The 16,392-nt window shown below is 59.5% G+C and overlaps 2 protein-coding genes across 5 annotated transcripts in view; one reads left to right on the plus strand and one right to left on the minus strand.

The window, feature by feature from the left end:
* Positions 1-2,308, plus strand: part of DEAF1 (DEAF1 transcription factor) — a 43,517-nt gene extending 41,209 nt beyond the window's left edge. For 3 of the 4 annotated variants that reach the window (XM_012769495.3, XM_012769493.3, XM_012769492.3), the window contains one exon: positions 1,838-2,308. In XM_012769495.3, the coding sequence (XP_012624949.1) occupies positions 1,838-1,942 (105 nt within the window). In that variant the 3' untranslated portion in view covers positions 1,943-2,308. Of the gene's footprint in view, positions 1-1,802 lie in introns of all 4 variants that reach the window. The other variant, XM_012769494.3, reaches the window with a different exon arrangement.
* A 2,915-nt stretch (positions 2,309-5,223) lies between these two features.
* Positions 5,224-7,968, minus strand: DRD4 (dopamine receptor D4). The gene is made up of 4 exons (XM_020286435.2): positions 7,640-7,968; positions 6,266-6,378; positions 5,510-6,147; positions 5,224-5,429 (listed from the first exon to the last, which is right to left on the minus strand). Exons 1-4 carry the CDS (start codon positions 7,922-7,924, stop codon positions 5,227-5,229), a joined length of 1,239 nt encoding a protein of 412 aa, XP_020142024.2. The 5' UTR covers positions 7,925-7,968; the 3' UTR covers positions 5,224-5,226.
* Between the last annotated feature and the right edge of the window lie 8,424 nt (positions 7,969-16,392).

A 16,392-nucleotide genomic window follows, 5' to 3' on the forward strand; every position in this document is an offset into this window, starting at 1 on the left:
CGCGCCCGGCTCAACCCGATACCTTTCTAGCGGCATCTTCTCTTCTGTTGTGAGAGACTGAAGTCGCAGTTGCTGGGCTCTCTGCTCTGCCAGAGACACGAGCAAGTTCCGAGCACTGTGGCCGTCACCTCTCTTTTCTGCCACTTTGGTAAGTTGGTCAGCACGCCCAGTGAAACCACCAGCTGTTTTCTGAAACTGGCCAATTGTGTCCCCTAAGTCCTTGCACTTCCTTGAGCCCGGCGGTCTGCTCGGTGCCCTGTGCGTGCAGCACCGCAGCTGCTCAGCTCCTCCCAGCGCGGCCCTGCCTCGCCCGGGCCGGCCTCACACGGGGGTGCTGCTGGCTGCGCCCGCTGGCCAGACCCTTCTCCCCCACCCCCTTCCGCTGCCGGGGGCTTGCCTTTTGCTCCGGAGCAAGCCCCAGACATGATAATTTTAATCCGCGAGGCCTGGATCATTTTAAGTCAGATTTAGATTCTTTCTTAATAGGATTTTTTAGTCATCATTTTTAAGGTTTATAATGTTGGGTTTTGTCATTTATTTGTTTCAAGCATTTTTTTTTTTTTTTGAGACAGAGTCTCCCTTTGTTGCCTAGGCTAGAGTGCCGTGGCGTCAGATCTCACAGCAACCTCAAACTCCTGGGCTCAAGCGATCCTCCTGCCTCAGCCTCCCGAGTAGCTGGGACTACAGGCATGCGCCACCATGCCTGGCTCATTTTTTCTATATACATTAGTTGGCCAATTAATGTTTCAAGCATTTTTATTGTTAGTTTTTTATGAATTTAGCCAGTTTCCTTCCATCTCTCCATAACTAAAAGACTAATTTCCAGTTCTGGCTTTTCAGATAATGATGTTTAGGACGGAAAAGTTTGCTTTAAAAAAAAAAATTCAGAACGTGAGATTTAAAAAGTCGGCCTTGGGCACCTGCCTTTTTGCTGCTGTTGCTCAGAGTTGGGGCTGACAGCGCCCTGGCATCGGTGGGCTGGAGGCAGAAGCATCTAGGACTCGTGGGGGCCCTCGTCCTTCGGGGGTGGCCAGAGGCCACCAGGGTGGATCGGGCGGCGGGGCCGGGGCTGCACTTGCACCTGAGTCGCACGGCTGCAGGTGCGCCTGCTCCGCTACGTAGACTGACAGTCCGTGTCCAGGCAATTTCAGACTGAAACTTTATTCTTTCGATATAATTATTTCAGTTTTTCTCTTATAGTATGATCAGTTGGAATTCTGCCATCTAGGGAACGACCCCCGTCACCATTTGGATGTGTTCCTTTCTGTTCTTGGGTGTGTTTATGTGCATAGGCACACACACATACGTAGTGTGTTTACCAGACCCCGACCACCCACATGCAGGGTCGCACCTGCCTGACCAGCGCGAGTGCCCGTCTCCCCGCACGCCGAGCGTGCCCCGGAGCGCCCGGAGGGGCCGGCCCTGGGCGAAGCGTTTCCCAGCACTGTCCTCGCCCTCCCCTGCCGCACACGGGCTGGCTGCCCGCGCCCTCCATCTTTGCGATTATAAATAACACGGTGGAGAGCGACACTTACGTGAATATTTTTCCGCGTGTATCATTTCTTTTGTTTATTGCTTTTTAATTTATTGTCTTTTTTTCAGTCCCAATATGATCTACAGGAATGTTTCTTCTGTTTAAATTCCTAACACAAAACAACTGGATCACAGAATATGAACGTGTTTTCACCCTGGTCTGTCGTTTGCCTTAAACCAGGAGAATGTGGGGAAGGCTGATTCGGAGCAAAGGCCTCCAGCGGGATGGGGGGACGTTCTCACAGCCCGCCCGGCTCTGCTCCTTGCAGGCCCAGCGGCCCGGCTGACGCGTGTCCCCTTGCAGGACTGGAAGGACCACCAGCAGGTATGCGGGCAGGCGGCAGCCGTCACCGTCCAGGCGGACGACGTCCACGTTGCTGAGAGCGTGATGGAGAAGGTGACCGTCTGAGGGCTGCCCGGCACTCTGCGAGCCGGGCCTCTGCACTGCTGCGCGGCCGGCGCAGTCGAAGATCCCCCTGCGGACTTTGGGGGGACGCTGAGGAGAAGAGGTTGTGGGAAGGTGAAGACACTTGCTGGCCAAGTGGTTGACGAACTTGTAGTGAACTGTGCCCCAGGGAGTGGGCTCCTCCTCGGAACCCAGGGAGGGCCGATGGCTCCCTGAGGCCGCCCCTGCCCTCACGGTGCTTCTCATCCCGGGCTCACGAGTGTCTCGTCCTGCCCACGGGTGTGCCCTGCCCTGTGACGCGTGTACATACATGTGGTGTCTGTCAATAAAGTTGTAAATAAAGTCTCCCTGCCCCTCAAGGACAGCCGATTCCAGCTCCAGCCCTGCATCTCTACTCCGTGCACCCTGGCTGCAGGGGCAGGGCGGCCACACTCGGGAGCGGCGACACGGGCCGCTCGGGCAGAAGACGGGCCTTTGCCACCAGCCCTCGACAGGGGTCTTCTAAGCTCCAAGAGGAGGAGTTCTGGTTCCTTCTGTCCTTTAATATGAGATTGTTCCACAAGGACTTGGCGGCCACTCTGCGATGAGGCACGGCCCGGGCAGCAAGTGACTTGGGCAGGGGCTTCCACATGCAGGGTTCCCATCGGCGTCCCTGTTCCTTCCCGTTGCCAGATGCCAGGAGCTGGCTGGAGCGAGGGGAAGGCAGGCGCCTGTGGGGCTCAGCCAGTTGGTTTAGGCGTCCGGCTGGGCTGGCCCCGGAAACAGGACCAGCCTTCCCTGCTGCCCAGGAGTGCCACCGAAGGAGGAGTCACCGTGTTCTGGAAGCTTCCACGTGTTTCCAGCAATGCCCTCACTGCCCATGTTCTCTGCACTCAGGAGGTTCATGGCTGTACCTGCACTGGGGAGAGAAGGTGCAGATTCAGCTGGAGGTGACAGCGCCTGCCAGCGTTAGCGTAAACCTACAAACCTACAAACTGAACTGATGTGCTTTCTGTGAGGTATGAGACATGTCTGCCCTGTTCACACCACCTGCACCCCCACCGGGCCAGGAGCAGCCCCCTCCTGCCCTGTTCACACCACCTGCACACCCACCATGCCAGGAGCAGCCCCCTCCTGCCCTGTTCACACCACCTGCACACCCACCGGGCCAGGAGCAGCCCCCTCCTGCCCTGTTCACACCACCTGCACCCCTACCGGGCCAGGAGCAGCCCCCTCCTGCCCTGTTCACACCACCTGCACACCCACCATGCCAGGAGCAGCCCCCTTCTGCCCTGTTCACACCACCTGCACCCCCACTGGGCCAGGAGCAGCCCCCTCCTGCCCTGTTCACACCACCTGCACCCCCACTGGGCCAGGAGCAGCCCCCTCCTGCCCTGTTCACACCACCTGCACCCCCACTGGGCCAGGAGCAGCCCCTCCTGCCCTGTTCACACCACTTACACCCCCACCATGCCAGGAGCAGCCCCCTCCTGCCCTGTTCACACCACCTGCACCCCCATCGGGCCAGCAGCCCCCTCCTGCCAGCGCCTGGGAAGGTTATCTCTGGCCTCTGGCTCCGGCTGGCAGAGCCTGGCCCTGCTCCCCAGAACCTGTGGTGGGAGCTGCTTTCACCTGCTCAGGTGAGCAAGTGCTGCACAGTCCCTGCCCCGCCATGCTGGGCCGCCCTGTGGCACTTGACCAGTGCCCGCTTCGTCTTCCTGCCCGTCCTGTGGGCCCAGTGCTGCTGCCCTGTCGCAGAAAGGAGGCGGGAAGAGCCCATGTACCTGGTGCAGATGCACCTGAGACGTCGTCCCTCCGGCCATTCGGGGGGCCTTCCGCTGAGACACCACGTTGAGTGCAAGATGGACACAGCGACCACCCCTCGAGTGGCAGCAGGAACGGGCAGGGTGGCAGTGCTTCCTGGAATTGCAGGGCAACTGACTTCCCCTTTCCTTTGGGGTGGAAACCCAAGGACCACAAGTTTGCTGACGCCCAAAGTCTCCAAAGCTCCCTGTGTCTGAGCCTGGTGGGCTCTGAGGGTCTGTCCCTGAGACCCTGCGGTGTGTCGTGCCTCCCACAGCCTCTGTCCTGCCCGCGTGAGTCCTGGGCTCACCGCTTGTCTGCGGAGCTTTTCCTGTGGTCGGTGGGGGCTGGGCACGTTTGAGCTGCCCCTCCCCCCACTCCCATACTGGCCAGACTCTGCCCAGGGACTCGCAGGAGGCCTGGAATCCATGGTGACTCAGAGGGTTCCCTGAGGATAAGACGCCCTGAGGGGTGGCTGGGGGGCAGGCTGGTCAGGGGAGGCTTCCAGGAGGAGGCAGTGGCTGAGGCCATGAGCAGGAGTGCCACAACGCAAGAGGGGGTGCGGCAGCAGCACGTGGGGGCACTGGGCGGTGGCTCCCTCTCCAGGGAATATTTTAGCATGCTGATGTGCTGACGCTGAGAGCTCACAGCCCATCACTTCTCCATGACCAGGAGAGAACTTGGCACCTTGCACAGGGGTCTTCCTCACGGCTGCGGCGTCCCCGGTGCAGCAATGGGGAGCAGAGGGCCCCGCCCCGTTTCTCCCATGACCCTGGACTGGGAGAGAGCGTAGGTGCAGGCCAGGGTGGGCCGTCCCCGGACGGAGTGGCTCGGGGGCTGCCCCTTCCTCCGCCAGGTCAGGGCTGTGCTGTGGGCAGCTCCCTGCCCGCCCCAGTGCAAAGGCCTGAGCCAGGAGCACCCTCCCCGGAGGCCGTTTGATGGCCCCACCTGGCCCCCCAGGTCCCTCCATGGGGCTTCGTGCACCTTCTGGGGGCTGGCAGGGTGCTGGGCTCTGACCTCAAGGCAGCTTCCAGACGGTGGGCGCCCCAGTCCAGCTGGGTTTTGCAGGGTCAGCCGCGGCAGAGCTGGGAGCCCACTTTGGTCCCCCAGAGGCGGGCGGTGGCCTGCTCAGGCCTGGCCGCCGACCACCCACGGGTGGTGGCCTTCCCACTGGGACTGGGCAGCCCCACTAAACTCCCCCGCCCCCACCCCTAGGGCGAGCAAAGAGTCCCCTCCTTGCAGGATAGCTGTCTGCACTCTCCCCTTGTCCCGGGGGGAAACTGAGCCCAGGGCGGCCGTGGTTCCGCCTGTCTTGGCAGAGCTGGATGGGCCTCCCTGTCCTCCCACCTCACCCAAGGCCAGGAAGGGGCTCACTGCTGGCGGGCGGCAGGGGGGCCTGGGCCCTGGGCAGAAGCCCCTCCCCTCCACCCCCGGAGCCTTCGCAGCCTCTTAGTTGGGAATTTGTTTAATGAGACGTACAAAACCGCCCCTCCGCGGGCGGGGGCTCAGCAGCAGGCACGCAGGGCCTTGCGGAAGACGTTCCGGAACTCGGCGTTGAAGACGGTGTAGATGACGGGGTTGAGGGCGCTGTTGACGTAGCCCAGCCAGGTGACGGCGCTGACCAGCCGCGGGGGCACGGAGCAGGCGGGGCACAGCGCCCGCGTGATGTGCACCACGAAGAACGGCGTCCAGCACAGCAGGAAGGCCCCTGCCGCGCGGGATGTGGGGTCAGGGCCCCTCCCGGCCATCCCGTCCCCTCCCCCCGCCCGCCGCGGCTCGGGAACCCACCGACCACCACCGGCAGGACCCTCATGGCCTTGCGCTCCCGGCCGGTGATCTTGGCACGCCTCTTCCTGCGGGACTGCGGCGGGGTCGCGGCGGCTGAGATGGAGTCGGGGCACCGGCAGTCGGGGGCGCAGGGCTCCTGGGGCAGGCCGGGCGTAGGGGACTGGCTGTCGGGGCCGCAGGGTCCCTGGGGCAGGCCGGGCGTAGGGGACTGGCAGTCGGGGCCGCAGGGTCCCTGGGGCAGGCTGGGCGTAGGGGACTGGCTGTCCGGGCCGCAGGGTCCCTGGGGCAGGCCCGGCGCGGGGGCCGGGGGGCCCGGTCCGCTGGGCCTGCGGGGCGCCCGGCCATGCAGCTTGGCGCGACGGGCCACCTCCCAGCGCCGCAGGCCGCGGAAGGTGGCCCAGTACAGCAGCAGCATGAGCGGGCAGGGCAGGAAGAAGGAGCACAGGGACGAGTAGACCACGTAGTCGCGGTCCTCCAGGCGGCACACGGCGGGGTCGCGGCCGCGCACGTCGTTGAGGCCGCACAGCACGGGCGCCGCCACCGCCGCCGACAGCAGCCACGTGGCGCCGATGAGCAGCAGCTGCCGCCGGCCCCCGCCCTGGCGGTTGTAGCTTAGCGGCACGGCCACGGCCACGAACCTGCGGGGAGCGCAGACGGGGCGCCGGGCGGGAAGGGAGGGCGCGGTGAGGGGTGAGGGCGGCGCCGCCGGGAGGCGCACGGGGGAGGCGCGGCTGGGGGGGCGGGGCGGGCGCCCACCTGTCCACGCTGATGGCGCACAGGTTGAAGATGGAGGCGGTGCACAGCATCACGTCCATGGCCATGAGCGCGTCGCACAGGCCGGGGCTCAGCAGCCACGCGCCGCCCTGCACCTGGGCGGCCACACGGAGCGCAGCAAGGAGACACAAGACCGGCTCAGGTCTCCCCAGCCACCTCCGCTCAATGGTGCCCCCACTTTTGGGGAGCGGGAGCTGAGTGTCAGAGGGGAAGGGAGCCCACTGTGAGCCAGAGGCTCTTGGGGGGACAGAGCTGGGCCCCAGAGGCTGGGGGAGGGGCAGAGAAACACCACCTGGGCCTCAGGTCCCCTTTTGGTTAGAACTTGAGAAAGGCCTGGGGAAGGAAGAGCGGTGGGGTCGGGGACTGTTGTCAAGGGGGTCATGGGAGCCCCAGCAGGTGGGCAGGCACCTGCTGGGCCTGGAGGCTGCAGCAGAGGCAGCCTGCGTCCTTAAGCCCTGGCCCGGTTGGAGACGTTGGCTACTTTGCTCATCTGTGAGATGAGGGTGATGATACTATCCACAGCATAATTGTCTTGAGGATGAGTTACTTTACAAAACATGAAGACCCGGCACCATCCTAGCACAGGCTCAGGCGTGGGGACATAGCCCTCTCCAAGGGCAAAGGGGCAGACGGCCGCCCCCTCTAATCCCTTCCCTGATTTGGGACGATTAGGAGCTTAAGAGCCGTCACTGTGACGTCTGTCGGGCGTGCCCTTGCGTGCTGGCCTCTTCTGCCCCAGCCAGCCTGCTAGCACTCACCCCGTCCACCTTAGACACCAAGTCCCCCTCCCCCACAGTCCAGGACACCCGGTCCCCAGACCTGAGCTGCTTTTCTCTCACCCAATCTCAAACAGAGGGGTTGGCACCGCGGTGGACCCACCCCAGGGCCAGATCTGGTTGGTGGTGGAGGCTCCAGGGCTCCTGGGGCTCTGCCTCACCCCTCCCCTGGGGGGCTCTGTCCTCCTGACCAGGCCTCCCTCCCTCCCCTCCCCCCCAGTTGAGCTGTGTGTGGCTGGGTTTCCTATCCGTGGGGTGCCCAGTGTGCTGGAGAGAGTGGCCACCGTGTGCAGTGGTCTGTGTGTGTCCCTGCGGCCAGGGCTAAGCCTGTCTGTCCAGGTGGCTCCCCAGGGGGGTAGGCAGGGGCTAGGGAGGGGGGCGCAGGACTTGATGGGCAAAGTCTTGGGGTCCCTGGCTCGAAGGACAGAAGCATATCTGTGGTAGCAGATGCCAAGACGGGGGGAGTTGGGGGCGGACGGTCGCGCCGGGTTCTGGGCAGGGACAGGGACAGGGACAGGGAGGGGGAATGGGCCGGCCGGCGAGGAGGCGCGGGCGCCGGGGCCGGGGACGCAGCGCTCACCTCGGAGTAGACGAAGAGCGGTAGCACCAGGAGGGCGAGTAGGAGGTCGGCGGCCGCCAGGCTCAAGATAAAGTAGTTGGTGGGCGTCTGCAGGGCGCGCTCGGAGGCCACGCTCACGCACACCAGCGAGTTCCCCGCGAGCACCGCGCCGATGAGCAGCACGCCCCCCGCCAGCGCCGCCGCCGCGCCGGGCCCCGCCAGCCCCGCAGCCGCCCCCGGGGCCCCCGCGCCCGGCCCGCGCCCCGCCAGCAGTCCGCCCGCATCCGCGGCGCTGCGGTTCCCCATGGCGCGCCCGCCGCACGCGCCCCGGCGGGCGCCGATCTCCGCGGGCTGGGCCGGCCGGGCACCCCGGGAGCCCCGCCCCGCCCCGGCCCGCCTCCGCCCCGCCCCCGGGCCCCGCGGCGCTCCACCGTGCGCCCCGGATTTGCGCTCCTCGGACTTCCGCGCTGGGGGAGACGGGCAGGTAGGAAGATGCAACGGCCCGGAGGGATGGGAGTCAAGAGAGGTGGCTGGTGCCGCGCACGGTCGGTGGTGGTGGGGATGCCGCGTGGCTCTGCACCCCGAGAAGCACATAGAGATGGAGGCTCGGCCGGACCCAAAACCCAGGGGCTCCCGGGCACCGACGCCAGCGCCGCCCCGCCGGCCCCCTGCACGCGCCCCGAGTGGCGGCCACCTCCACGCGCACCGAGCAGCCCAGCCTCTGGTCGAGGCGGAGCCGGCGCTACTGCTCCACCCGGGCCTCTTTCCCGGGCCGTTCGAGGGGGACGTGCGGAAACCTCCCGCCCCGCAGCGACTTCGAGCTGCCGCCTCCCCGCGGACCCGCCTTGGCTCCGTGGGGCGACCCGGCCCAGGGCGCACGCCCCGAGTCAACCCCTGGGCAGACCCGGTTCGGGCCCTGCACCCCAGCCCTGCCCGGCGCCTCCGTCAACCCGCAGCTGCGGTCTGACCTGTCGCAGGGGGTGTCGCCCCATTCCCCTCCCAAGCTGGGCAGGCACCTCCCTCCTGGCTACCTACCGCCGTGGGTGCCCTCCTTGCCTGGGGTATAGACGGCCCTCCCGAGACTGCGTGGCACGGCCGGGGCGCCCTCCTGAGGGCTGTCCCTGCTGCCCGGCCCACCGTGGGCGCATCTCCCCTGGCTGCCCATGCAGAACCGTTGGAGCTCCACGGGCTCTGCTGGGAGCCGGCCCCCGCAGGGAGACCTGCTGTAAGAGGTGGCCAGAGAAGGGAGGGAGGACAGCCGGGGACATGGAAAGAAAGCACATGGAAGACGTAGTAGAGAGAGAATTTTCCTTACAGACTGAATAAAATCAGGTGACACATGGCCTGAGATATTTTCGCAGCCCTGTTAACAAAGGCCCTCAGGTGGGCGAAGGGCTGCACCCCTCCAGGGCGCCAGATGCACACCCCGCCCGGCATCTCCCTTCCTGGGCCTCAGCGGGCTCAGGAGGGGCCTGTAGCCCTGGATCCTGATTCCAAAGGTATCAGGGCAGGCCGGGCGCGGTGGCTCACGCCTGTCATCCCAGCACTCTGGGAAGCCGAGGCAGGAGGATCGGTTGAGCTCAGGAGTTTGAGACCAGCCTGAGCAAGAGCGAGACCCCGACTCTACTATAAATATAGAAAGAAATTAGCAGGACAACTAAAAAAATAAGAGAAAAAATTAGCCGGGCATGGTGGCGCATGCCTGTAGTCCCAGCTACTTGGGAGTCTGAGGCAGGAGGATCGCTTGAGCCCAGGAGTCTGAGGTTGCTGTGAGCCAGGCTGACGCCACGGCACTCACTCTAGCCTGGGCAACAGAGTGAGTCTCTGTCTCAAAAAAAAAAAAAAAAAAAAAGGCCGGGCGCAGTGGCTCACGCCTGTAATCCTAGCTCTCTGGGAGGCCGAGGCGGGAGGATTGCTCGAGGTCAGGAGTTCGAAACCAGCCTGAGCAAGAGCGAGACCCCGTCTCTACTAAAAATAGAAAGAAATTAATTGGCCAACTAAAAATATATAGAAAAAATCAGCCGGGCATGGTGGCGCATGCCTGTAGTCCCAGCTACTCGGGAGGCTGAGGCAGGAGGATTGCTTGAGCCCAGGAGATTGAGGTTGCTGTGAGCTAGGCTGACGCCACGGCACTCACTCTAGCCTGGGCAACAGAGTGAGACTCTGTCTCAAAAAAAAAAAGAGAGAGAAAACAAGGACTCAGGGATGACTCAGACACGACGACACTCACAGTCGCGCTGCAAGGTGTGCAGGGGAAAGCCGTGTGCCAGAGGAGGGCGCAGAGAGGCCGCCAGCCGCCAGCTGCCTTCAACGTTGGCCCGAGCCCCTCCTCCTGGTGGCTGCGTGGGACAGGCAGCCCTTCCTCCCTGTGACTCAGCGAGCAAGAGAAAAGGGACCAGGGCAGCGGCAGTTTCTTCTCTCATAGGACAGAGGCTTGGCAGGACCGGGCGCCCAGCGGGGAGTCCAGCCCAGCCTCTGGCCTGCCTGGAATTCCCTTAAGTGGCCCCCAGGATGGGACTGCCACCATCAAGGCAGTGCAAAGCAAGCCCCGCCTGGAAGTGACGCGGGAGGTCCCACTCTCTGACGAGGATGTGAGGAGCTCTCGGTCAAACCGGAAAGAAGAGACACACCACTCTGCTCTGAAAAAAGCAAAGGTGCTATAATCCTAGCACTCTGGGAGGCCGAGGCCAGAGGATCGCTCGAGGTCAGGAGTTCGAAACCAGCCTGAGAAAGAGCGAGACCCCGTCTCTACTATAAATAGAAAGAAATTAATTGGCCAACTAAAAATATATAGAACAAATTAGCCAGGCATGGTGGCGCATGCCTGCAGTCCCAGCTACTTGGGAGGCTGAGGCAGGAGGATCACTTGAGCCCAGGAGTTTGAGGTTGCTGTGAGCTAGGCTGACGCCACGGCACTCACTCTAGCCTGGGCAACAGAGTGAGACTCTGTTTCAAAAAAAAAGAAAAGAAAAGAAAAGAAAAGGTCCTGAGCAGGCACGAGCCACAAAAGAGGGTCGATAGGCATGTGAGAGAAGTGTTGGCCATTATGAGCCACCATGAAAATCACAATAAAAATCACAGTGGCATGCCCCCGCCCACTAGAGTGGGGAAGCATCGTTGCACATGTGTGATTTGCAGAGATTTGCAGAGACTTCCCTCCAGCCAGCGGTCTGTCCTAACAGCATATTTGAGTTCATTTTTTAATGTGTAAGGTATGAGTTGAGGTCCTCTTTAAAATTTTTAAAAATTTTGGGGCCGGGCCGGGCGCGGTGGCTCACGCCTGTAATCCTAGCACTTTGGGAGGCTGAGGTGGGAGGATTGCTTGAGGCCAGGAGTTCAAGACCAGCCTGAGCAACATAGTGAGACCCCATCTCTACAAAAAATAATAATAGGCCGGGTGCGGTGGCTCATGCCTGTAATCCTAGCAATCTGGGAGGGCAAGGCAGGCAGATTGCTCACGGTCAGGAGTTCAAAACCAGCCTGAGCAAGAGTGAGACCCCGTCTCTACTAAAAATAGAAAGAATTTAATTGGCCAAATAAAAATATATAGGAAAAATTGGCCGATTATGGTGGTGCATGCCTGTAGTCCCAGCTACTTGGGAGGCTGAGACAGGAAGATCGCTTGAGCCCAGGACTTTTTATTTTTTTTGAGACAGAGTCTCGCTTTGTTGCCCAGGCTAGAGCGAGTGCCGTGGCGTCAGCCTAGCTCACAGCAACCTCAAACTCCTGGGCTCAAGCGATCCTCCTGCCTCAGCCTCCCGAGTAGCTGGGACTACAGGCATGTGCCACCATGCCCAGCTAATTTTTTCTATATATATTAGTTGGCCAATTAATTTCTTTCTATTTATGGTAGAGACGGGGTCTCGCTCTTGCTCAGGCTGGTTTTGAACTCCTGACTGTGAGCAATCTGCCTGCCTCAGCCTCCCAGAGTGCTAGGATTACAGGCGTGAGCCACCACGCCTGGGCAAGAAAGTAAGACTCTGTCTCAAAAAAACAAAACAAAAATAATAGAAAAATCAGCTGAGTGTGGTGGGGCCCACCTGTAGACTCAGTCACTTGGGAGGCTGAGGCAGGAGGATCACTTGAACCCAAGAGTTCGAGGCTGCTGTGAGCTATGATCATGCTGTCCAGACTAGGTGACAGAGAGAGCCTGTCTCAAAAAAAAAAAAAAAAAAAAAAAAAAGCTGTGTTTTCACTTATTCGCTGATAGTGTATAGAAATACAGTTTTTGTGTGTTGACCTTGTATCACTTGATGGCGCTAAACTCACTGTTTTTTTTTTGTTTTTGTTTTTGTTTTTGAGACAGAGTCTCGCTTTGTTGCCCAGGCTAGAGTGAGTGCCGTGGCGTCAGCCTAGCTCACAGCAACCTCCAACTCCTGGGCTCAAGCGATCCTCCTGCCTCAGCCTCCCCAAGTAGCTGGGACTACAGGCATGCGCCACCACGCCCGGCTGAACTCACTGTTAATTCAAGGATTTTTTTTTTTTAGGTAGCTTCAGAAGTTCTACACAGACAATTATCTTGTTCATGAGTGGACAGATTTATTTCTTCCCTTTAACCTCAGCGGCCTCCCTCCCTCCTCCTTCCTTCAGTCCTTCCCTGCCCCACATTGTACGGAGTGGGACTTGAGTGCGGCACTCTGCGGCAGTGGTAGGAACAGACGTCCTTGCCTTGTCCTCAGCCTTGTGGGGGAGTGTTCAGGCCCCCACCATGAACGGAGGTGTCGCCGTGGCGTTTCGTAGGCGGTCTTATTGTGTTAAGGAAGTCCTCTTCCCTTCTTCACTTTCTGAGTTTTATTTATTTATTTATTTATTGAGACAGAGTCTCGCTTTGTTGCCCAGGCTGGAGTGAGTGCCGTGGCATCAGCCTCGCTCACAGCAACCTCCAACTCCTGGGCTCAAGCGATCCTCCTGCCTCAGCCTCCCGAGTAGCTGAGAGTACAGGCGTGCGCCACCACGCCCGGCTAATTTTTTCTATATATATTAGTTGCCCAGTTAATTTCTTTCTGTTTTTTTTTTTTTTTTTTTTTTTTTTTTTAGAGATGGGGTCTCGCTCTTGCTCAGGCTGGTCTCGAACTCCTGAGCTCAAACGATCTACCGGCCTCGGCCTCCCAGAGTGCTGGGATGACAGGTGTGAGCCACCGCGTCTGGCCTGTTACTCATTTTTAGTTTGATCTCATGGCGGCGAGAGAATATGCTTTGTGTGATCTCGGTTGTTTTAGATGTGTTAAGGCATACCGTATGACCCAGACTGTGGTCTGTCTGGACCACGGTTCCGCCTGCACGTGAAGAGAGCGTGTGCATTCTGCGGTTACCGGGGGCGAGCTCTGTAAATGCCAGCCGGGTCGGCATGGTGCCGTCCAGACGGAGCGTCTGTGTCCTGGCTAATTTCCTGTCAGTTCTGTTCATTAGTGGGAGAGGATTATTGACGTCTCCAAGTGCAACTGCGGGCTTTGCAATTTCCCTTTTCGGTTCTGTCCGTTTTCGCCTCCCGTGTTTGGAAGGTCTGTTGTGCGGCGCCGGTGCACGCTGGGTTGTGGCTGCCGGGGCAAGGAGTCGGGACTGGTAGAAAAGGGGCTCGGGGGATTTTGGGGGAGTGATGGTGCTGAAGGTGCTTACAGGCCTGAGCACATTTCCCGAAACTCACAGGGCTGGCTGCACACGGTGACACCTGCAGTTCCAGCCACTTTGGAGGCTGAGGCAGGAGGATGGCTCGAGCCCAGGAGTTGGAGGCTGCTGTGAGCCAGGCTGACGCCACGGCACTCTACTCAGGGCGGCAGAGGGAGACCTTGTCTCTAAACAAACAAACAAACAAACGACAGCATGGTACAGATGAAGGATACACCCATAGATCTAGGGAACAGAACACACAGTCCAAGAGTAGATTCACACCAATATGATTTTACAACTATGCAAAAAGTGCAGAGAGAAGAAAGAATAGTCTTTTCAACAAAAGGTACCAAAACAATTGGATATCCATATGCAAAAAAAGCAAAAAACCTTGATCTAAACCTCATACTTTAGACTGGGCGAGGTGGCTCATGCCTGTAATCCTAGCACTCTGGGAGGCTGAGGCGGGAGGATCGCTTGAGGCTAGGAGTCTGAGAGTAGCCAGAGCAAGAGTGAGACCCCACCTCTACTAAAAATAGAAAAAAAAAATTAGCCAGTCAACTGAAAATGGAAACAAAAAATTAGCCAGGCGTGGTGGCGTATACCTATGGTCCCACCTACTTGGGAGGCTGAGGCAGGAGGATTGCTTGAGCCCAGGAGATTGAGGTTGCTGTGAGCTAGGCTGACGCCACGGCACTCACTCTAGCCTGGACAACAGAGCGAGACTCTGTCTCAAAAAAAAAAGAAAAAGAAAGAAAGCAAAGAAGAGGGAGAGGAGAGGAGAGGGGAGGGAAGGGGAACTATTAAAATTTTGGAAGAAGAGATGGGAAAAGATCCCCGTGACCTGGGATCAGGCAGAGTTTACAGACGTGATACCGAGGGCACAATCTACAAATGGAAAAAGCAGAGGAACTGGACTTCACCGAAATTAAAAATTTCCAGCCACAGAATGAAAGAAAGTATTAGCAAATCCTATATCCAGCAAATGGCTTGTATATAAAATATATGAAGAACTCTCAAAATACAACAGTAATGATATCAAAAAATAAAACTGCAGATGAATATCTCTTATGAATATAGATATAAAAATTCTCAACAAAATATGAGCAAACAATCATTTTTAAAATGCTACAAAAGGCCGGGCACGGTGGCTCACTCCTGTAATCCTAGTACTCTGGGAGTCCAAGGCAGGTGGATTGCTCAAGGTCATGAGTTCAAAACCAGCCTGAGCAAGAGCGAGACCCCATCTCTACTATAAATAGAAAGAAATTAATTGGCCAACTAAACATACATACATATATATATATATATATATATATATATATATATATATATATGTATATATAAATAAAATTAGCCGGGCATGGTGGCGCATGCCTGGTCCCAGCTATTCGGGAGGCTGAGGCAGAAGGATCGCTTGAGCCCAGGAGTTTGAGGTTGCTGTGAGCTAGGCTGACGCCACGGCACTCACTCTAGCCTGGGCAACAAAGCGAGACTCTGTCTCAAATAAAAGAAAACAAAAATCCTGTTAGAGCTAACAAATTCAGCAAAGTTGCAGGACACAGGGTCAGCAGATAAAAATCAGCTCTATTTCTACACATTAGCAGCAGACAATGCAAAAATGAAAATAAGAAATTATTCCATTTATAATAGAATTAAAAAGAATAAATTGGCCGGGAAAGGTGGCTCATGCCTGTAATCCTAGCCTAGCTCAGCCTAGCTCACAGCAACCTCAATCTCCTGGGCTCAAGCAATCCTCCTGCCTCAGCCTCCCGAGTAGCTGGGACTACAGGCATGCGCCACCATGCCCGGCTACTTTTTAAAATATATTTTTAGTTGTCCAGCTAATTTCTTTCTTTCTTTTTTTTTTTTTGAGTCAGAGTCTGGCTTTGTTGCCCAGGCTAGAGTGAGTGCCGTGGCCTTAGCCGAGCTCACAGCAACCTCAATCTCCTGGGCTCAAGCGATCCTCCTGCCTCAGCCTCTCGAGTAGCTGGGACTACAGGTGTGTGCCACCATGCCCGGCTCATTTTTTCTACATATATTAGTTGGCCAATTAATTTCTTTTTATTTATAGTAGAGACGGGGTCTTGCTCTTGCTCAGGCTGGTCTCGAACTCCTGAGTTCAAAGGATCCGTCCACCTTGGCCTCCCAGAGTGCTGGCATTATAGGCGTGCGCCACCGCGCCCGGCCCTCCTCAAAGTGTCTACAGCGGGACTCCCAGGTGATGCCACTCCTCAGTCTCGACCCAGAAGGGTGAAAACAGTGTGTCCAGGAGCCGTTTGCACACCCGTGTCCACCGCAGCCGGGGGTAGGGGGGTGGCGGCTCCCGGTGGGAGGACAGGCGGTGGTGAGTGGGCATGGTCCGTCCACACAGTGGAACGTCACTCAGCGGGGAACAGGAATGAAACTCCCACAGTGCTACACGTGGAGCAGCCTTGAGGACACGGCTCGGGGGACGGAGCCAGAGAGGCAAGAACGCTGTGATCCCGCCTGCAGGGTCCCGGAGTGGCCGGGTCACGGGGACAGACGGGGGAATGGTGGGTGCCCGGGCTGGGCAGTGCCAGTCCAGTGGGAAAGGCGCAGCCCTGCGCAGTGACGGAGCTAGGCCTGTCTTAGGTGGCAGGTGCGCCCCGCCGCTCTGGAAGAAGCAAGCCGCCACCGTGACCTCTCCCAGCCGGCCTCCGCTGAGCAGCCCCAGCGCCCTCAGTCGCCCACCTCTCCCTGCCCAAGCCCCGCTCCGCTCCGGGGCGCCTGGCCCCGCGGCACCCACCTGGCCCGTCTCCAAGGCGCGGTGGTGTTGCTCTGAGGCTTTGCACGTGCTGTTCCCTCCGCTTGTCCCGAACCACCACGCCCTTCGTCCCTGCCCTCCCCTCGGGACCAAGACGGCCCTCTTCGCGCTCCCCAGCCCTTCCTGAGCCCGCCTGCGCCCCAGCTGAGCCCCCACCCTTCCCCAGCCTGAGGGGCGCCGACGTGGCGGTGGGAGCAGGAGGCGGGCCGGTGACAGCTGGGGGGGCGGCCCTGACCTTCCCGATCGATGGGGCGCGGCCGGCCGCCTGGAGCCGGGGCGGTGCTGAGCGCCCCCGGCCGCCCCCCTTCCCGGGCGCCGCTATAAAGGGGCCGCGCGCGCTCCGCCAGCCTGGAGCGCTTGGCACCCGCCCCGCCATGGC

This window comes from Microcebus murinus, chromosome 4, assembly GCF_040939455.1.
Source record: "Microcebus murinus isolate Inina chromosome 4, M.murinus_Inina_mat1.0, whole genome shotgun sequence".
NCBI classification, from domain to species: domain Eukaryota; kingdom Metazoa; phylum Chordata; class Mammalia; order Primates; family Cheirogaleidae; genus Microcebus; species Microcebus murinus.

Coding starts and splice junctions, on each gene's coding strand:
- DRD4 (XM_020286435.2), bottom strand. CDS start 7,924: ATGGGGAACCGCAGCGCCGCGGATGCGGGCGGACTGCTGGCGGGGCGC. Junction 6,148..6,265: donor TGCGCCATCAGCGTGGACAG/GTGGGCGCCCGC, acceptor CGCTCCCCGCAG/GTTCGTGGCCGTGGCCGTGC. Junction 5,430..5,509: donor GGTCCTGCCGGTGGTGGTCG/GTGGGTTCCCGA, acceptor CCCGCGCGGCAG/GGGCCTTCCTGCTGTGCTGG.